This window comes from Carcharhinus amblyrhynchos, chromosome 2 (assembly GCF_965287045.1).
Source record: "Carcharhinus amblyrhynchos chromosome 2, sCarAmb.v2.hapA, whole genome shotgun sequence".
NCBI lineage: Eukaryota > Metazoa > Chordata > Chondrichthyes > Carcharhiniformes > Carcharhinidae > Carcharhinus > Carcharhinus amblyrhynchos.
The window spans coordinates 18,708,254-18,730,705 of record NC_137325.1 but is presented as its reverse complement, the minus strand read 5'-3'; the positions used below and the strand labels follow the sequence as shown (position 1 = coordinate 18,730,705).

Here is a 22,452-nt window from a genome sequence, read left to right as displayed (position 1 = left end):
GCCATGCATTAACCCCTCAACCTCTTCACTCTGGATCTTTCCAGGGCATTGCCAAAGACATACTGCAGATCTCCCAATGAGCTGCATGCAAAAACATGAGGGCAAGACAGCTAATTCGCCAAGGCTGACAATTAAGTGAATTTCTGGTGTCAGGGATTGATTTTGATGATGGTCCTAAAGAGGATAAGGGAGGTAATGGGTGGAGATGTTTCTGGAGGAAATTCCAGATCCTTTGGCTGAGATGGGTACAGTAGGTTGAATTTTTAGGTCCTGCGGGGTTTCAAACAGAGGAGGCTGTGGAGGATGAAAATGCCAGCAGTAGCTGGCATGCCAGTCTCCTGGCACTGGTGAATTTTACCAGGGCAGGGGTGGGCTGACTCCAAGAATCCACCGAATCCATGAACGACAACAATTAAGAATGTCAAGGAGCCCACTGAGAGCTCATTATGGGGCCTATTCTGCTTCTGACTGGCACTTATATACTGCCAACCTGACTGGGGAAGAGAGGAGATGGTGGCCTACTGGTATTGTTACTGGACTAGTAATCCACAGTCCCAGGGTAATTCTCTGGTGGACATGGATTTGAATCCTACCGCGGCAGATGGAGAAATTTGAATTCAATTAAAAAACTTGACTGGGGAAGACCAGAGGAATAGAGGTGGGCACACAGCGTGGACCCTGTTATGACTGGCCCAGGAGGTTAGGTGGGCCCCATGACAGGATCGATGGCACAGAATGGGACTGAGACACTGGCACAGAGGTGCCATCGGATCATTGAAGGTTGTGGGAAGAGTGGGCAATGCAGGGCGTTGTCACCCTCTTGGCATCTTGGGTTCATACAAGAAAGGGGCAAAGCTGCCAAACACAACTGGGACGCTTGCTGAGCACAAGGAAGCAACATCTGACGAAATGGCCATGAGTTGCTTACCCATCCATTCTCTGACCGCTCCCCCCCGCCCCCCACCGCACTTGCCAACCCTTCCAATTTGCTGACCTCGTGGCATGCCAACACCCCCAACCTGCCGATCTCCCATGCTCACCAGATCCCACTGTTTGCCAACCTTCTTACCCACTGACCCTCCTGCTTGCTAACCCTCCTGCTTGGTGCACTCCTGCTTACCCACCCTCATGCTCCCCAACCTTCCCTGTGGCCTACCCTCCCATTCGCCACCTCTCTCCTGCCCACTAATCATTGTACTACCTGACGCTCCAGGGCAGCACGGTAGCACAGTGGTTAGCACTGCTGCCTCATAGTGTCAGCGACACAGATTCAATTCTGCTCTTGGATCACTGTCTGTGTGGAGTTTGTACATTCTCCCTGTGTCTGCGTGGATTTCCTCCGGGTACTCTGGTTTCCTCCCACAGTCCAAAGATGTGTGGGTTAGGTGGATTGACCTTGCTTAGTGTCAGGGGATTCGCAGGGTAATATGTGGGGTTACGGGAATAGGCCCTGGATGGGATTGAGGTTGATGCAGATGTGTGGGCCGAATGGCCTCCTTCTGCACTGTGGGATTCTAGGATATGATTTCCCTGATCCTCCAGTTCCCAGAACTGCTTGCTCGCTGAGTCCTCCTGCTCACTGACCCTCCTGCTCCCTGGTCCTCCCATTTGCTGGCCCTTTCACTTGCTGACAGTCCTGTTCATTGACCTTCTCGCTCACCGCCCCCCTCCCTGACTGTCCATCTTGCTGCCTCTCCCACTCCTTGACTCTCCTGCACACTGAATTCCCAGTGCTAACTGATGCCCACCCCCCCCCCCCTCCATTCACGTCCCTCTTGCTTATTGACTGTCTACTCACTGCTGTCTGGTGCAGGGGTGGAGGATTAGCCCAGTACACCAAGAGAATGAGATATTTCTTCCAGGCAAAAGGGATAGTAGAGGTTACCTGGCAAAAATGCAACCTCCTGACTGCTTGTGGGGCCCCAATTTTCAGCATCAAAAAAGGTTTAACCTATCTGGTAGTCCCGATTCAAAATTTTTTGTTGCATTGGTAAATATTATATCAGATCACTACCATCCTAAACTGTCTGTTGTATTGCAACAATACTGTTTTAATGTGACAAATCAATTTCCTGAGGAAGCAATCACTGAACTCTTGATGAAATTGCAGAAATTGGTGCAATGCTTTGAATGTGGGTTCACACTTTGAATGGTTAAAGGATCATTTAGTTTGTGCAATTAATAATACTGCAACCCAAAGGAAGCTACTGAACCAACTCCTGACCTCAAGAAAACCATGGAGCTGCCTCTCTCCCAGTGGATAAAGGGGCCCAGGTGCTTCAGGGGTCCATAGACGGTACTGTCCTCAGCCTTCGGTGACCCCCATATCACAGAACCAAGTCCCCAGTGGATAATGCTCGCATCACCCATTTGCTGTGGGACAGTGGTTAACGCCACTGCCTCACAGCGCCAGGGACCTGGGTTTGATTCCCGGCTTGGGTCACTGTCTGTGTGGAGTTTGCACATTCTCCCTGTGTCTGCATGGGTTTCCTTTGGGTGCTCCAGTTTTCTCCCACAATCCAAAGATGTGGGCATTAGGTGGCTTGACCTTGCTAAATTGCCTCTTAGTGTCAGGGGATCAGCAGGGCAAATATGTAAGGTTACGAGAATAGGGCCTGGATGGGATTGTGGTTGGTGCAGACATGATGGGCCAAATGGCCTCCTTCTGCACTGTGGGATTCTAGGATATCTATGATTCCCCTGATCCTCCTGTTCCCAGAACTGCCTGCTCCTCCCACGCTCCAAAGATGTACGGATTAGATGGAATGGCCATGCTAAATTGCCACTCAGCGTCAGGGGACAAGCGGGGATAAAAGCATGGGGTTATGGGGATAGGTCTTGGTTGGGATTGTGGTCAGTGTAAACTCAATGGGCCAAATGGCCTCCTGTACTGTAGGATTCTACGATATATAATCTAAAAGACCATTGGTCGCATGAATCCAGAATTAGGTGTGAAGCCTCACCACAATACAGTGAGGTGAGAGCACATCAATGTTGCACTTATAGTCATGGGTTCCACCCATGCAAGGCTACCAAAACAGGCAAAACTAGTCCTGACAAGGTTGAAGGGCAAAGCCACCTCAGGACAGGGTTTTCCAAATAAACTAGCCCGAGAATAGGAAGTGATGCAGCTGAACTGCATCGCCGCACCCAAAGTGGATCCAATCCAGATTAAACTCCAGGTGAAAGGCCAACCCTTAGACATGAAGAGAGACACAGGAGCCGCTGTATCTACTAATGGGGAGCAATCCTTTCAGACAACTCTGATTGGGTATCTTGCCTTTAAGCCTGCTGGACACTAAATGAATGGTCACATACACTGGGGGGCCCATTCGTATTGTTGGGACCAATGTAACCCCAGTTACGCATGGGCAACAGACAACCTGAATAATAGCACAGTGGCTGGGGCCCAGACTTTTGGGAAGGGACTGACTACAGAAAATCCACTTGAATTGGCAACAGATTTTTAAAATGGGTGTTGGCAATTTATTACAAAGTCATTGGGAAGAATCCTGAAATGTTCCACGAAGGCCCCAGGAAGATTAGAGGCACTAGAGCCACAATCCATTGTGGACCCAAAAGCCTGACTTCATTACGTCAAGGCACGGCTGGCCCCCTATGTGGAAAAGTAGAGGCCAAGTTGGAATGGAACTTGGCATTACATGCCCAGTACAACTTGCGGCATGGGTCGCGTCGGCAGTCCCAGTTTTGAAACCTGACAATTTGGCTTGTCTCTGTGGGGATTATAAATTGATGGTCAACAGAGCTCCCTGCTTATACAGATACCCTGTGCCACACATAGTAGACTTGTATGAGAAGCTGGCTGGGGGTCAGATATTTTCCAAATTGGACATGAGTCACGCCGATCTCCAATTGGAGCTGGAGGTCTTATCCAGGAAATATGCCACAATAAATACTCACAAAGAACTATGTGCCCACCCCAGTCCAATGCTGGCATCTCCACATCAAAGGACCGTGTGAGTATACTTGCTTCCCTTTGGGTTGTCTTTGGCTTGATCCATTTTTCAAAGGGTGATGGAGAACATCCTTTAAGGGGTGCCCAGGGTGACTGTCTACCTAGATGACATTTTAATCTCAGGAACTACTGCAAAGGAACATTGGGAGAGTTTGGAGGAGGTCTTACGGTTTCTTTCTGATGCTGCTGTCTGATTAAATAAGGGTAAAAAATGTGTGATCGAGGTCAAGGAAGTAATGTAGCTCGAGTGCAGAGTTGACGAGGATGGATTACATCCTGTTGAAGGGAAGGTGAAGGCTATAAAATGGGGTCCGACTCCAAGGAATGCAATGGAGTTAAGATCTTTCCTAAGGCTCATAAATTACTGTGGAAAATACATAACAAACTCCATGACCCTGCTGGCATCTTGCCACCCATCCTCAAATGGCCTAGTTGAATGGGCAGTCCAGACATTCAAAATTGGCATGAAGAAACAAATCACAGGCCCTCGTGAGACAAAGCTTGTATCTTTCCTTTTTAACTATAGGACTGTCCCGCACAGAAACTCTACCTTCAAAAAACACTCGAGCCAATCATCTGGACCATGAAGATTCTGGCTCGGACATGGAGATGGGGGTGGGGCAGACATGAAGTCAAAGGTCGCCACCGAGGATGAGCCCCTGTGGTGGCTCTTTGACCCTCTTCGCAGAAGAGGCGTTCACCTATCCCAACATCCAACCCCCCCGCTGCATCCCCCCCCCCCTCCAACCAGACCCTACTAGTGATGGAGATGAGGCCACAGGAGAAGAAATGGAGAAGGCCCCATCATAATTGAAATGCAGAGAAAATCTTGGACTTGAGGGAGGTGGTGGGGAGGAAGGGTTTGATAACCCCTACAAACTCCATGGCCACTCACTGATTGATCTCCTGGTGGGAATCAGGACTGGGCCTGCTGAACTGAAGTCCCAGGCAGGGACTAGTGTGTGTACAACATGGTAGTGGTTTTAGTTTGCATTCTATAATAAACCATGTTTCTTTTCAGTCATTAGACTTCCATTCCTGACCATCCCACTCATTGCCTCTGCTGCTCGCTGAGTCGCTTCCACTTGTCACTTCCCTCCATGACTCACTTCCTCCCTGACCCTTCTGTCTGGCTCACCGCCTCCCCCATAAAAAGCTTCCCTTCCGCTTGCCACTGACCCTCTATCTCACCGCCTCCCCCAGTCTTGTTTACAGTTGCCCCACCTGAACCCTCACTGTGAGGGAGGACTTGGGAGGGTTGGTGAGAGGGAGGAAACAAGTGAGGAGGACTATGAGTGGGAGGGAGATGAGAGAGACAGAGGTCAATTGGAGGGAAGTAGTGAGCAAGCTGCAGGAAATACACTACAGATGACACAAATGCTGAGCACACTCTCATTCAGTGTTAGGAGCAAATGTGCCCCCTTCAGCTGGTGTGTCTGCTGGAGATTGAATATACAGTAAGAAGTCTCACAACACCAGATTAAAGTCCAACAGTTAAAGGTTAAAGATCCAAAGTGTAAAGGTGTTGTGAGACTTCTTACTGTGTTTACCCGTCCAACACTGGCATCTCCACTTCATGGAGATTGAACACCCAGAGGCCTGCCTAAGAGTATGTTGTTGCACTCACCATGCCAGGATGACTAAGTTCATTGAACCTCTTTTGACATTGAACCCAGAGGCTGCACAGCAGACTTTCTTCCAGCCTCTGTGAGGAGGAACTCTCTCTTCCCCATCACTGCTTGGAGGATGAACACCAGACCTGCCTCAATTAAACAAAGGGCTAGCCTGCCTTGGGTTCCAAGCCTTTGCCTCTTTGGGCACATCTTCCAAACTGAAGGTAAAGCAATGAAGTGGCTGCCAGGTATGGTCTGCTTAAACCAGGGCTGCACTTGCACAGTCCTGCCTCTGTTCCTAAAATAATTAAAAGATAGGAGCAGGAGGAGGCTATTTGGCCCATCGAGTGCAGGAGCAGCCCATTTAGCTTATCGAGTGCAGGAGGAGCTCATTTGGTCCATCAAACACAGGAGGAGGCTATTTGGCCCATTGAATTAAGAAGACTTGGGAGGCGGGCACTGGGCAAAATACTTCACAATGAATTTAAGTTACAAACATCCAAAGAAAACTGATAAAAGATAGGAAGAAGGGAGGTATATAATCACTTGGGGAGTTTGTGTACATTGCAGACAAGCTTGTGAATCGCATGTCTAGTTTTGTAATTCAATCTATCCAAAAAGAAGTATTGGAATTACATGACAAAGTGTGGCTATTTGGCCCAGCAAGTGCTAGAGGAGCCCGCTTGACCTGTTGAATGCAGGAGGAGCCCATTCGGCCCATCGAATTAAGGAGGAGGCTTTTTGGCCCATCAAGTACAGCAGGAAACTATTTGGCCCATTGAATGCAGGGGGACTTCATTTGGCCCACTTGAGTGAGAGGAGGCTGTCTGGCCCATCGAGTGCAGACGGAGGCTATTTGGCCCCCTGAGCCTGCTCTGCCATTCAATGAGATCAAGGCTGTTCTGCTTGTGGTCTTACTATGTCCCCACCCCTGCAGCCATGAATTGGCTGCAAAATTCAATTAACTTGGTGCCCCTTGTGAAAATTAGGGCTGGCCGCTGTTTCCCCAAATTCCCTTCCCTCACCCCAACCCAGATGTGGGTTCTGGACTGGAAGTGGTCCCGTTTTCCATTTTCTGGCACTCCGGAAGAAAACATCCTCTTCAATAACTCAGTAAAAGCTCATAATCAAGCAAAGATTTACCTGGGTCCACACCACTTGGTTACCCAATGGATAAAAGCAGTCAAGGCAGTTCATCTCTAGCTTGTTTGTTCTCTCTCTCTCTCCCTCTGTCCTTTCACCCCTTCCTTCCTTGTCTCAAACATTCTTGGGATGTCTTGTTGAAGCTGTACGAGACATTGGTGAGGTCACACTTGGAATACTGTGTACAGTTCTGGAGGATGAACACCCTATTATAGAAAAGATATATAATTAAATTAGAAAGAGTACAGAAAACATTTACTAGGATGCAACCGGGACTTGATGGTTTGAGTTATAAGGAGAGGCTAGATAAACTGGGATTTTTTTTCCCCTTCTCTGGAGCGTAGGAGGCTTAGGGGTGATCTTACAGAGCTCTACAAAATAATGAGGGGCATTGATCAAATAGATAGTCAATATCTTTTCCCAAAGGTAGGGGAGTCTAAAACTAGAGGGCATAGGTTTAAGTTGAGAGGGGAGAGACACAAAAGTGTCCAGGGGACAATTTTTTCACACAGAGGGCGGTGAATGTCAGAGGTAGTCGGGGAGGCGGGTACAATTTTGTCTTTTTAAAAAAAGTGGACAGTTAGGTGGGTAAAATGGGTACAGGGGCCAAACACAGGCAATTGGGATTAGCTTAGGGGTTAAAAAAAGGGCGGCATGGACAGGTTGGGCCGAAAGGCCTGTTTCCATGATAAAAACCACTATGATCTATTTTTACAGAGTTGTCACAGTTCCGTTTCACAATCTGAGGTTTCCACTTCCTCAGAACTTTGAAAACATTATTTCCTTTATAAACTGACTAGTTCTTATGGTGCAATTCTGGAGGGTTGATTTGGGAGGTGGGCACTGGCCAAAATACTTCACAATGAATTTAAGTCAAGAGCGTTCAAAAACAAACTGATAAAAAGAGAGGAAAGAAGGGAGGTATATACGCACTTAGGGAGTCTGTGTACATTGCTGACAAGCTTGTGAAACTCATGTCTAGTTTGGTAATTCAATCTGTCCAAAAAAAAAGCGTTAGAATTACATGACAAAGTGTGAAAATAGAAGCTTCCTCCCTCCCCTGATGTTTTGAGAGATCTACAGATTGACTCTCTCCTCACCTTTAATTGGTTGGGTTTATAAATAGGGCGGCTGGGAGGGGTGATTTAAATGCTGGGAACCGGTTTCACTGAGGATTTTGGGCAGAGACAGACACATACTCATACACAGAGAGAGAGAGAGAGAGAGGGAGGAGATGGAGAGAGGTAGCAGCGGCTGTGTGGCTAGATGCGTCTCGCTGACAGCTCTGGCTCTGTTGCTCTGCTGCCCGGTGGCTCAGAGCTCGGAAGCCGAGACGGATCCGCACAGCCACACCGAGCACGGCGGCTCCTCACATGGGGGCTCACACAAGGGCAACGAGACGGGATTTCAGATCGTCACCTTCCGCTGGGAGCATGTCCAAGCGCCCTATGTTATCGCACTGTGGATTCTGGTGGCCAGCCTGGGTAAAATAGGTGAGTGATGGATGGGGTGAGAAAGATGCCTGGGTTAAAGTGTCATTTTCCCTCTGAGAATTGTGTCTCTGCCTAGCCGGGAAATAAGAGACCGTGGTGGTACATGCCTGTGTTATCTTTTTTTTTAACCTGAATCCCCTGTACTATTATGGGTCTTTGGTAACCTTGCGAACCATTCAGTAAAGGTTCCCCACGGCGTGAGCTTATTGTGATGCTGCCTGTATGATATTCAGATCACACCAAGGTGTTTGGGTGGGGGTGGGGAGGATGTTGCGGGGGGAAGAGAGGCAAGGGTGATAACTGGGGTAGGTGGGAGAATTTGCAAATATGAAATGGGAAAAGTGTCAATAACAGCACAAGGAAGGGGTCGTTAAATCAGTTTCTATCAATGATCTTTCAAGTTTCTACTACTTAAAAATCGACTAACTTAGGTTGGTCATGAATCTGGTGTGATATTGTCCCACAGGAATTTAGGTTCACACCCCAGTGCAATTCTGAAGATGCCAAGCAGTTAAATTTGATTCATTATCGTCATATGTATTGGGATACAGTGAGAAGTATTGTTTCTTGGGCACTATATAGACAAAGCATACAGTTCATAGAGTACAGGGGGAGAAGGGTACAGAATATAGTGTCACAGCAATAGCTAGCCTATGGAGAAAGCTCAGCTTAATATAAAATTATTAGTGTTTTCAAGAGTTAGAATTCAGTTGTGGCCTTCCCCTCTCACTGCTCTTTCTAGTCGACTTGAGCATTATTTTGGGAGGGAGAAGGAGGCCGATGTTATCTTCTGTTTCTTATCTAATCTTTATCCCTTAATCAGTATTGTCCAAAAAAAACCTATTAATAATCAATTGCTGTTGGAGTTCTGGCTGTGCGCTAAAAGGCTAGCATGCTAGTAATAGTGATTACATTTCAAAGATACCTCGTTGGCTGTCAAGTGTTTTGGCACATCACGCAAGATGCTATGTCAATGCAAGTCTTTTTTCCTAATCCATGGTTTTAAATCTATTGTGAATGTGTCCTCTGAATTATTCAGTTCAAGGGCAAATGGGGGTGGGCAGCCAATGCTGACCTGGCCATCATTGCCCACATCTCATGAAAGCAGAAAGGAAAACAAAATTATGTTCATGGTGATGATGTGTTTTTAAATTTTTCCTTAAACAAAGTGGTCCAATCTTCTTTCTTTTTGTAGTAATCTCAGTTTTCTAAAGATGCTATAGGACATTGCATTTTATGGTGCTTCTAATTAAAGTTTTTAAAGTTTATTTATTAGTGTCACAAGTAGGCTTACATTAACACTGCAATGAAGTTACTGTGAAGATCCCCTAATTGCCACACTCCTGCTCCTGTTTGGGTACACTAGGGGAAGAATTTAGCATGGTCAAAGCACCACTTTTAGACTGTGTAAGCAAACCGGAGCACTTGGAGGAAACCCATGCGGACATGGGGAGAACAAGCTGATTCTGTGTAGACAGTGATCCAAGCTGGGAATCGAACCCGGATGTCTGGTGCTGTGAGGCAGCAGTGCTAACCACTGTGCCATCGTGCTGCCCTGGTCAGTGACGTTTTGCAGAGGTGGAAGACGAGGAGCATAAAAGTTTCCCTGTATGGGAATTTTTAATACTATGTCAGTTATGATTGGTTGATATCTGTCTTGGGCAATAATTGCTTGACTAAAACACTTGGCAGCTGTTCTCCTGTTGTCCTTGTTGAAATGCCAATAAGAGGTGCAACATGTGATGTCAAGAAAATAATGCAAGTGATCTTATTTCCTGATTTTTGTGGCCCAGTTACTGGAGCTGGGAGACCTGCCCCATTCCAGTGACTGGTAGCTATTGGTTTACCTGCTTCATGTGGTCTTTTTTTTAAGTATTTATACTTGTACGTTTTTAACCCTTGAGTGAAAGGACCATAGCCTCTGCCTTTTGAATGAGATTTTGAAGCAACATTCCAACCATCTATAAGTGAGACAAGTGTAATATATGGAGAGAAGGGAATATAAACTCATTAAGTTAGTGCTCGTAACATGGAAAAATAATACGAAGAGCTTCAATACAATAGCAAACAGCTACCAGGAGGAATGATCAAATGGGGTGGAAGGTTTTGGATGACTGGGTGTCAGTGTGGAGTTTGCATGTTCTTCCCTTGTCTACATGGGTTTCCACACACAGTCCAAAGATGTGTAGGTTAGGTGGATTAGCGAAATGAAATTGCCCTTCAGCATCCAAAGATGTGTAGGTTAGGGGGAATACCCCAATAATAAATGTGCAGGGTTAGTAGGGACTTGGCGAGAGTTGGCCTGTGTAAGAGACTTTGCGGGATAGTTGGTGCAGACTAGATTGGCTGAATGGCCTCCCTCTGCACTATAGGGACTCTATAGTTCTATGGGGTTCTTAAAGTAAGGAGCTGAGAGATGGAGGCACAAAGGTGCACTGTGACACAGTGGTTAGCACTGCTATCTCACAATGCCAGGGACCTAGGGTCAATTCCCAGTTTGGGTCACTGTTTGTATAGACTTTGCACATTATCCCTGTGTCTGCATGGGTTTCGTCCAGGTCCTCTGCTTTCCTCGTACCATCTAAAGATGGGTGGTTCAGGTGGATTGACAATGCTAAATTGCCCCTGAGTGTTAGTGGGATTAGCTAGGGTAAATATGTGGGGATATAGCCTAGATGGGACTGTGGTCAGTGCAGATGCGATGGTCCAAATGGCCTCCTTCTGCACTGTAGGGATTCTATTCTATGAAAGCAAGTTGAGAATTTGACCTATCTGGTGTCGTGTGACCTGCAATAGGGCTGATCTGTCATCAGTGTTTAAAGGACTGAGACTTGATGTGGGTGGAAGACAGGAGATTGTCCTGTAGACCATTAGAATATTTGGATCTGGAGGCGATCAAGCCTTGATTGAGGCTTTGAGCTATATAGATGCAGTGTTAGGTACTGTTAGTAAAATGCAATTTAGGTAGCCTTTGTGACAGAGAGAAAATTGAATTGGAAGAACAAGCAAGTGCTAAGATCAAAAACCAAATGCTTTTGTCAGAACTGGGGCTAGAAGTATTGGCAAAAGTACTACATCTGTGCTAGGGGCAAAAACTTGAGCCTTGATTAATCTGAGGAAATTGTGGCTCATGGAAGATTCACATACGCAGGCTGACAACATAGGAACAGTGAAGAATGGCAAATGGCAAATGGAATTTAATGTTGGCAAGTGTGAGGTGGTTCACTTTGGTAGGAATAATGGTAGGAAGGACTATTACTTACGTGGCGAAGAACTGCAGCAGGCGACGGTGCAGAGGGACCTCGGGGTCCTTGTGCATGAGTCGCAAAAACCCAGCTTGCAGGTGGTCAGGAAGGCGAATGGGATGCTGGCCTTCATAGCGAGGGGGATTGAATATAAAAGTAGGGAGGTCTTGCTGCAGCTGTATAGGGCATTGGTGAGGCCGCAGCTGGAGTACTGTGTGCAGTTTTGGGCGCCGCACCTGCGCAAAGATATTTTGGCCTTGGAGGGAGTGCAGAGGAGGTTTACTAGGCTGATGCCGGAGTTGAGGGGGTTGAGCTATGAGGAGAGGCTGAATAAACTAGGCTTGTACTCGTTAGAGTTTAGAAGAATGAGGGGAGATCTCATTGAGACGTATAAGATGATGAATGGGATGGATAGGATAGAGGTGGAGAGACTCTTCCCACTCAAAAAAGACAGTAGGACTAGGGGGCACAGCCTCAAGATAAAAGGGGGGCGGTTTAGAACGGAGTTGAGGAAGAACTTCTTCACTCAAAGGGTGGTGAATCTCTGGAATTCTCTGCCCGTTGAAGCGGTGGAGGCTGCCTCGCTAAATATTTTTAAGACACAGGTTGATGGGTTTTTGATAAGAGAGGGGATTAAGGGTTATGGGGAGAGGGCGGGAAAGTGGAACTGAGCCACGACAGATCAGCCATGATCTTATTGAATGGCGGGGCAGGCTCGAAGGGCTAGATGGCCTACTCCTGCTCCTATTTCTTATGTTCTTAAGAAGGGTCAAGAGGTATATTCTGGAACCTGATTCTGAATGTCAGCAGATAATATTGCCAATGGATAGAAGACATGTTAGGGGGAACAGGGGCTAAGGATAGCTTCTTGGAAAATGACGAGTTGCAGTGTGGGGTTTCAAAGCAAATCCATTTGTGGAGGTGTTGTGGCTATTGATTGTATAGGTAAGATTGTATAGAATCAGATGGGGACAGTAATTCTAAAAATGGAGCAAGGCTTTGAAGGAGAGTGGTATGGCCACCCATGTCAAGGGCTGCAGTGAGGTTGAGGAACGATAGTGCACTATCGTTGCAATTGCGCAGACTTGTCACTTGTGAAATAGGTTGGGGCCAGTTTTGTGTTGCAAGTGGGGAGCTGCCCACATCACTGGACTGCTGAGGTTGAAGCAGGAAATAGTTTCTTATGTGTCGTTTCTGTGTACCACCTTCTTGCTTTTGCATTGCTCTTTAGGACATGCTCTCCAATGTTCTTGTCTCCACTGAACAGTGGAGACCTGCAGAATGTGCTTCTTTGGGATCATTTCCGTAGTGAAATCTCCACACGAGATGTAGCCTGGATTTTTTTGCAATTGTAAACTGTTTTATACAGTGGAGATGAAATGGTTAAAGGAGACCTTTGTCGCTGTCTGCTATTCCCACATAACTTAACATGTGCATGTCTGTCTGTGTTGTATCATTGGCTATTCCATGGGACGAACTTGATGATGGGTTTGATGCCAATTGCAAAAAGGCTTAATGGTTAAATGATATGGGTCAAAGTTTCAAATAAGATTTAATTTCAAAGGACAACAATTAAAACCACTTGTGCTTTGAAATGTAAATCAAAATAGCTTTATAATATCCTTCCCTTTTAATCATATTGTTCTATGTGCTTGGAATTTCCTTGGAAGTATCTTGGGCTTTAATTCTGTGTATTGAAATTTTGAAGGGATTTAAAATCAAAGTATTAATTAGAGTATCTTTTTCTCCGTCCATCATGATGCTTCAGAAGCCATAACCTCATGTGTTTCTGAACCATGTATTGCTGGAAGATTCAATCTATGGTAAATCAGCTGGTCTTAGCCCGTATAATGAGGGGGGCTGCTCCCCTGCAGAGAGAGGAGACCAATTCCACACACTGCAATGAAGTTACCGTGAAAATCCCCTTGTCTCCACACTCTGTTGCCTGTTCAGGTACACTGAAGGAGAATTTAGCATGGCCAATTCCACCTAACCTGCACATCTTTGGACTGTGGGAGGAAATTGGAGCACCCGGGGGAAACCCACGCAGACACAGGCAGAATCTGCAAACTTAACACCGACAGTGACTCGAGCTGGGAACCAGCCAGGTTCTTACTTCCTGTTGCCTAATCAGTTCTGGCTGGATAATACATGGGAGACAATATAGTGAAGTTCAGATTGTACTCAGTTGCATTGCAACCCCTGCGCTCCAACCCGTCCCAATCCCTATCCCATTGTATAGTAGGCTGGTGCTGATAGAATGGTCAGAAGTAAAGAATGGAAACTGGTAAGGTACAAGAGGGCTATTGGTGTCCATGGAATTGGTGTAGCATGTATTGACCCTTCTTGAGGATAGCTAGGTGGGAGTGTTGCAAGTTCTGCCCCTCCAATGGGGGCAAACTCATGTAGGAACGTTGTTTGCATGCTCTGCTGATCTTCTGAGACCATTCCCAAATGGCCATTCTTTGAGTGAGCTTTGGTGCCTGTCAATAGACATCAGAAGGAGTTGGCAATACTTAAGGTGGAAGCTTACACAACAGCCTAACCTGGATTTATGGTACTAACTTGTTACCAAATAACGTGCTTTGTTCAGGTGTCAGCTAAACACTGGTAGGAAAGAGATTTTGCAAACTTCTGGTCATGTCACTGCATGAGACATTCTCTTTAACAAACAGTTTAACCTAGAACAGTGCAATTAGATAGCCAGAAGTAAATTGGGAGGATGTTATTTCATCTCTGGATTCTGATGACTTTAAAACAGGAGAAGACAAAGCTTGAAACTTGATGAATTTTACATGATTGCAGATTAATGCTGCCTTGGGTGATGTTAGGTCGAGACTTTGACTCAGTGAAGGCAACCCGGCTTCTGAGTCAATTGTAGGTTAAGGAACTTGTACCCAGCACTGTCTATTAACACTGTACCGGTTAGTGATAACGAGATGAGGACAAGTCATCTTTCACGCTCTCTCACAGCAGGGGGTGGAATTCTCCCAAGCCCTCTACTCGTGGGTTTGATGGCAGGTTTGGGGATAGAATACACCAGGAGGCCCAGAAAACATTTTCATGCCAGCATGAATTTACAGTGGGATCCATTGGTGCCTGCTGTGGCAGGTGGGTAAACCTGCTGGCATATTTTCCTCATTTGCATTCCGTTAATGGAATGCAGATGAAGGCTTGACTAACACTGGATTCTCAACAATACTGCAGGGAAAACACACCATTAGGAACACTTTTGGAACAAGGTGGTGTGCAGATGTCAGGACTGGGGACAATATCTGGGGCTGCCTCTGGAGTTTGGGATTGAAACCACACACAACCCGGGACTCTGGAGAACAGCAGCGGGTCAAGGCTGCATCTGCAGGTGGATATTCCAGTTTAGATGTCCTGGAGGAGGTCCATTTACCAGAATCAATGTTCCTGGAGATCCATCTTCTGTCTCAAGAGGTTTATCTTCAGTGATGTTGGGTGCCTTTTCAATAAGGTGCATGGATAGGGTGGCAGACTATGTGCCACTAGAGCTGCATCATCGTAGAAGATGATGGAAAACATCCGGGTGCATGGTTAATAAGGTTGGCATGTTTTCCTGCTGGCCTCTCAGTGAGAAACTCTCCACATTCCCACCCCTGCTTTGGGACTTAGTCTCAAAATGGGAGATTCCTGACCAGGCGATCTATTCCTCTGTTTCCCTAGAATAATCTTTAGCTGATTTTCCTGATATCTGATGAGACTACTCATCAGAAGGCTCCGTGGCACATATTGAGGAAGAGAATGAAATTATCTTGGCAAGGTAGCACAGTGGTTGGCGCTGCTGCATCACAGCACTAGGGACCTGGGTTCGATTCCTGGCTTGAGTCATTGTCTGCACGGAGTTTGCATGTTCTTCCCATGTCTGTGTGGGTTAGGCTGATTGGCCATGATAAATTGCCCCTTAGTGTCAGGGGGATTAGGAGGGTTACTATGTGGGGTTACTAGGATAGGACCTGAGTAGGATTGTCAGTGCAGGCTAGATGGCCCAAATGGCCTCCTTCTGCACTGTAGATTCTAGGGTGGCACAATGGTTATTACTGCTGCCTCAATGCCAATGACCTGGGTTTAATTCCCAGCTTGGGTCACTGTCTGTGGGCAGTTTGCACATTCTCCCCGTGCTTGAGTGGGTTTCCTCTGGATGCTCCAGTTTCCTCCCACAGTCTGAAGATGTGCGGGTAGGTAGATTGACTGTGCTCAATTCCCCTTAGTGTCAGGGGGCTAGCTAGGGTAAATGCATGTGGTTATGGCAATAGGGCCTGGGCGGAATTGTGGTTGGTGCAGACTTGTTGGGCCAAATGGCCTCCTTCTGCACTGTAGGATTCTGTGACTCTATCTTCGGAATCTTGATTAATTATCCCAAAGATTTTCTGGTCGCTAACACATTGTGTGTAAATTGACTGCCGCATTTCCTATATTCGCACAGTGACTACACTTCAAAAGGCTTTAGCTGTAAAGCACTTTGGGACATCCTGTAGTCATGAAAGGTGCAATACAAATGCAAGCCTTTATTATCATCAACCAGTGGAGGATTTTCCTCTAAAGCTGCAATGCTTTTAATTCACTTCCTCCACCACCGATGCAGCAGTGTAAACCATCTATGATGTATTGTAGCAACTCGACAAACTTGACTACTCAAAGACGAGGGCAGCTAATGCATGGGAACTCCACCACCTGCACGTTCCACTCTCAGCTGCACAGCCTCTTGACTTCGAATTTATCTCACGGATGCTGGATCAAAAATACTGGAACTCCCTCCCTAACAACATTACAGATGTTCCTGCACCAAATGGACTGCAGTGGTTCAAGAAGGTGGCTCACCACCCCTTCTTGAGGACAGTTTTGGATGGACAATAAATCCTGGCCTAGCCAACGATGCTCACATCCTGTGAAAGAATACATTTTTAAAATCCTCCTCTCTGTGTACCATGCCGAAACAATAACTCTTGATCTGATTTTTGTTAAGTGGCCAAATTTTAAACATGTTGGCATTTATATTCTAGAAGATACTCCTGATTATCTTATTGATAGCAGCTATATTACTCTGTTAGGTAACTGAAAATTTTATTTATTAGTCACAAGACCTACATTAACAATGCAGTGAAGTTGCTATGAAATTCCCCTCGTCGTCACAGTCCAGTGCCTGTTCGGATCACTGCACCTAACTAGCACGTCTTTCAGAAAGCAAGAGGAAACCGGAGCACCTTGGGGGGGGGAACCCACACAGACACGGGCAGAATGTACAAACTCCACACAGCCAGGAATCGAACCTAGGTCCCTGGCGCTGTGAAGCAGCAGTGGTAGCTACTGTGCTGCCACTGCTACCATGCTGCCCCTAATCTTGAATATTAGTTTAAAATTGGGAGGAGGACTTGGGTTCAAACTAGACAAGGACAACTTTGAGATTAATATCAGGTGGTTTTTCACAAGTACAATATTGGAGGGAAAATGTCGTGGTATCCCCTTAAACATTTGGACACAGCACCTGAACGTTTCTTCATGGTTAGCTACTTTGACCTCTCTAGTGTTGGTGCTTATTTGAAAACCCTCTTTTTTTTTTGAGGAAGATAATTTGCTGTCAAAGCAGCAATTGAAGTTATTTTGAGACCTGTTTGGTAGGGAACTTCACATCTTCCAATAGTACCATGAGCTCTCAGTATCTGAGGTAAGACGCAACTCCCACATCTTTCATGACCTCTGGACATCCCAAAGCACTACGCAGCCAATTAAGCACTTCAAAAGTTGAATGACTTTGTAATGTAGGTTTGCATCTTCTTTGCAGAATGACACCTCTCAGTATGGTATTAAAGGGTTACTCCATTGTTTAGTTAGATTTTTGTACTCTGGTTCTGGAACAGAAATTAAACTCTCGGCCTTCGGACAGTGAAAGTTTTACTAACTGAGTGGAACAGACACAATGATTTAAGGAACATAATTCTAAAGCCTCTAGAAAAGGCACTGGCTTCACCTCGTCGCTTCTGAATAGCTGGTCCCCGTGAATGGATTGCAGTGGAGGTTCTGGTGTTCTGTCACATCTTGACAGACTAGTATTAATTATACAGTAGGATAAATGCAAAATACTGTGGATGCTGGAATCTGAAACAAAAACAGAAAAATGCTGAAAAATCTCAGCAGGTCTGACAGAGAGTGGAGCCAACATTCAGTCTAGATGACCCTTCGCCAGGGCTGGTGAAGGGTTATCTAAGACTTGAAACATTTGGCTCTACCCTCTCTCCACAGATACTAATGTTTCAAGTCTAGGTGACCCTTTGCCAGCCCTGACGAAGGGTCATCTAGACTGAGCATTGGCTCTGCTCTGTCTCAGATACTGTCAGACCTGCTGAGATTTTCCGGCATTTCTCTGTTTTTGTTAGAGTCCAGTAATTATTCTTTTCGTGGGGGATGGGGGAACTTCAATTTATATGATCAAAATGAAAAGACTCCTCTATAAATCAGTGTATTGGTTTTTATTAGTTTTTTCCAACATCAAAATGAATGTAGTCTTCTATGGAAATACTGTGCACTTTTTATTGTGACATTTTGGAAGCAATGCATTCTAACTTTCGAGGCTCTCTTTGCACTGAAATGTAATTATATGAGGCTGTTTTGTTTTTAAAAGCCAAATTAGTAATGTATACATGTTTACAGTTACTTGTCTTGCTAATATTTGGCTAGATGGTTTGGGATTTTTAAGTTTCAATTTTACAGTGGTATGACTGTTATAGTAAAAGGAACCGAATGCCAACTCTTGGGACTGGCAAGCATGGGGAAACCCAACTTTTCCCCTTCTATATCATGTTCTCTGTCTAAAAGGCCTTAGGGGTGAGTGTGAGACAGCCCAGAATTGAACCAGCTGGTATGAAGCATAGACTGCTGGCCACACAAGGAATTGAAGTCCAAATTAAAAATGCTATCAAAAGCTCACATTTCATTAATATCACAAAGTTATATGCTGGGAGGAGACTTGAAGTTTTTAAAATTTTATGAAGAATTTTGATAGTAAATGGGGAAAACTGTGAATGGGTGGGTGGGGCGCAGGTGGGGAAGTATAATTCCTACTCATCTAACTAATATTTCGACACATGGAAAATATTGAAGCTATTGCAATGTTTATGACACAGCCTTTGACTTCCTGCCAAATATCATGTCATGCATTAAGCCTTTAAATAAACAAAACATCAGGACTGGGGAATGAAACACTTTTCTGATCTTGAATGTCAAACACTCTAAAAGTGCAGTGGTATTTCCAGGTCAGATGTAACATGATAAGGTAGATTAAAGCCTTCTACTATGATTTGAGCATTTTACCTCTGATTTGAAATGCACATGTTCCACCAGGGAAATGTATTAAGGCAAAATACTGCAGATGATGGAAAAACTCCGCAGGTCTGACAGCATCTGTGGAGAGAGAGTAGAGCCAACATTCCTGACTCAATGTTGGCTCTATTCTCTCTTCTCAGATGCTGTCATCAAAATACTGCGAATGCTGAGATTTCCAAGAATTTTGTCTCAAGGAACCAGATCAGTTGCCCCAACCAGTCTTTTGCCTCCTTCACACAAAGAAATAATTCAGTTTGCCATGTCCCTTATTCTCCTTTTCCTTTAGCCCCTTAGGGGCACAGGTTCACTAACTCCTTTTGAAATTGGAGTCACAGGTGGACAGAGTGGTGAAGAAGGCATTCGGCATGATTGGTTTCATTGGTCAGAATATTAAACATAGGAGTTGAGAAGTTGTTGAAGTTGTACAAGACATGGGTAAAGCCACACTTGGAATACTGTGTACAGTTCTGGTCACTCTATTATAGAAAGGATATTATTAAACTAGAAAGAGTGCAGAAAAGATTTACTAGGATGCTACTAGGATTTGGTTTACTGGATAAACTGGGACTTTTTTCTCTGGAGCGTAGGAGGCTGAGGAATGATCTTAGAGGTCTACAAAATAATGAGGGGCATAGATCAGCTGGATAGTCAATATCTTTTCCCAAGAGCAGGAGAGTCTAGAACTAGTGGGCATAAGTTTAAGGCGAGCGGGGACAGATACAAAAGGGTCCAGAGGGGTAATTTTTCATATGGAGGGTGGTGAGTGTCTGGAACAAGCTGCCAGAGGTGGTAGTAGAAATGTGTACAATATTGTCTTTTAAAAAGCATTTAGACAGTTATATGGGCCAAACATGAGCAACTGGGACTAGCATAGGGGCTTTAAAAAAAAAGGTGTGGCACGGACGAGCTGGGCCAAATGGGCCTGCTTCCATGCTGTAAACCTCTAACTCTATCCAATATAATCTTGAATGTTGATGATCTTTCTGGCTCAACCACGCACTCTGGAAGGGAACTGTTTCTTCTACTATGTTCTTAACGTTTGGCTTTCAATTTCGTATTCATGACCCTTGTTCTGAGCCTGTCAATAACAAAAAACCTTTGAACTGCATTTTTTTTGGAATAGGCCATAAATTATTTTTCTTTTTTACATTCTGGCACCTGCTTTCACGTACTGAAGCTAGGGGCTAGGATAGGGGTCCTCAATCATCTCTGTTTATTTGCAGCCACTGATCCTGACACTTCATGTGGGTTTTCCAAAGTGTCCTCTAATTTTGCAGTGAACCCTGTCAAATGTCAACAAACCCATCATACCAAGTTTTATTGGAGTGGTTCCAATGGAAGTTCTTCCTTTATGGAAGTTCAGTGTCACTATCTTTATTGCCTTCCTGGGTGGTAATATTTTGGGAGAGGACAGACTATTTTTTTTCTCCTTGCAGTGGTCAATCATATCAGAATCAAAGGTAATATTCAGTCAACACTTTGATTCAAAGTTGAACCTCTTTTGGTTGATAGTAGCCAAGAGATTTTGGGTTCAAGTGCCACTTTAGGACAGACGCTTGAGTACAACATTAAGTTAATACTGCTCTGCTCTCAGAGCTATCTTTCAGATAGGGGTGGACTTTTCCAACTGTTCACACTGCCTCTGCCGCAAGTGAGAATTTGGAGCTCAGCCAAATCCCCGTTCACTGCAGCGGGATCAAAACTCCCGTCGACGTGAACAGCTGGAAAATTCTGCCAAAATGTTGAATGGAGCCCCTTAACTGTTGTCTGATCCAATGGCACTATCTTGAAGAAGTCTAGGGAAGTTCTATCCAGTACCCAAAGCAACATTTATCCCTTGACAAATGCCTAAAACTGATTTGGTCATTTATTTCATTGTTACCCATGGAAGATTTAGCTGGGTAATATGACAATAGTGGCTAAACCTCAAAAAAAGGTACTTCATTGGCCATGAAGCATTTTGGGATGTCCTGAGGTTGTCACACAATTGAATCTCTTGTTTTTAAGCTGTGTCCAGTGAGTAGGGTTGGAATGGAATTAAAATGGGTACTGTACTGACATTAATGCACTGTAGTAAGATTCTTGTCTGGTGCATGTCTTGGAAGATTGCATGAAGAGCTTCTTGATGGATTCCTGAGAACCTTGATAACTGTTGACGATGTTTGAGCAGTGCATTGTGAATGATGTTGGTCAAGGAATGCTTACAAGAGCTGTTCTTTACACTGCAGAGATGACTATTTATCCAAGATGAATATCTAGTAACCCACCTCTTTGATAAAACTTTTGGTTCCTGTTTTAACATCTAACTTTGTGGTTCGGTGTAGTTTTCTTGTCTGATTATACTCCTGTTATGAGCCTTGAACATTTTACTGAAGTTTGAAAGGCACAGATCTCTGCTCAGTATGTTTCTCCCACATTTGTACACTAATGCCAAGCTTGTGAGATCTGTGATAATGATGTTTTGATTGTTATCTGTAGTGGGTGCAGTATTTTGCACTATGTACACAAACTATGAAGCTTCTTTGTGACGTTTTGAGTCCAGATGACTGAGGCAAACCAGGTGTGCCAGACTGTGTTGTATGCTGCAGTGAGATTGAGAAAGACAGCACCTTTTTTGAGGTTATTTTTAAAGCCCATTTTCAATGAAGGTGGTTAAAGCAATGATCTGGTCGCACATGTTTCACCCTCACAGAAAACAAGCCTGATCAAATTTTCTCTACCTTTGTCTCTATCTGTTGTAAATGAGATGCTCTAAGACTTTGTAGCACTCAGAAGCAGAGATATTGGTCAGTAGGTGAAAATAGTTTTGGGTCTTTGCCTGATTTTTGGGAAGTTGGTGTCTTTGGACATGCGCCAGAGTTTAGGCATTCTTCCTTTGCAGAGAACCATCTTGAGGATTTGGGCCAACCAGCAGTGGACATGTGGATCAAGCTGTTTGAGGAACTTGGGAAGAATGTTGTCAAAGCCAGCAATAGTGCCAAGCTTGGTTTTCTTTTGGTAGCATGTTGTTCAACTCCATTGCAGTGAAGGATTCAGAGGGTGACTTGAAACTGTAATATCTTTGACAGGCTCTCTGCTCCGCCTTTGCTTTTTCACTTCATTCCCCAAGGGTGCCTTTCCTGTATGGAGGAGATGTGTTGCTACTTAAATTGCTGGATTGGTGTTAAAGGTTGCTGGGCTGCTCTGAGATGGTGTAAGGGCCTTCAGTGTTTCTGGTGGTCTCTTCTCATCTACCTCTGTGGGCAAAGTCCAAGGGCTCCATCTGGTGAACAGCTGCATCCCAGTCATCCATTTCCCAGTAATGTTGAAGCAGAGAAGCAAATTCCTCTTTGAAACAGGGTTTGTACTCTGCTCGTGGAATGGAGGTGAAGAGAGTGTCTGCCCGCTCCTATGGGATGTAGTGGGGTGGAATCACTTCCATGCTTTGTTCCAGTCCATTGCGGTATTTTTCCCAGTTGCCGCTGATATGTCTCTCCTTTTTTGAGCTGGTGGTAGGTAATTGAAGACCAATGTGGGTAAGAGTTCATCTGTGCTGACTGTGTGGGAAGCTATGCTAGACTTGGCAATCCACTCCCAACATCATGCCATAAGTTGAGCTGATCCAGCAAAAGTCAGGTGAGTTGTCATGCCTCTATCTG

The 22,452-nt window shown here is 45.1% G+C and overlaps 1 protein-coding gene across 1 annotated transcript in view; it reads left to right on the top strand.

Annotated features, from left to right (window-relative positions):
* Positions 1-7,963: 7,963 nt before the first annotated feature.
* Positions 7,964-22,452, top strand: part of slc9a3.1 (solute carrier family 9 member A3, tandem duplicate 1) — a 127,348-nt gene continuing 112,859 nt past the window's right edge. The window contains exon 1 of the mRNA XM_080202988.1: positions 7,964-8,225. Coding sequence (XP_080059114.1) covers positions 7,967-8,225 — 259 coding nt within the window. The 5' untranslated portion in view covers positions 7,964-7,966. The remainder of the gene's footprint in view (positions 8,226-22,452) is intronic.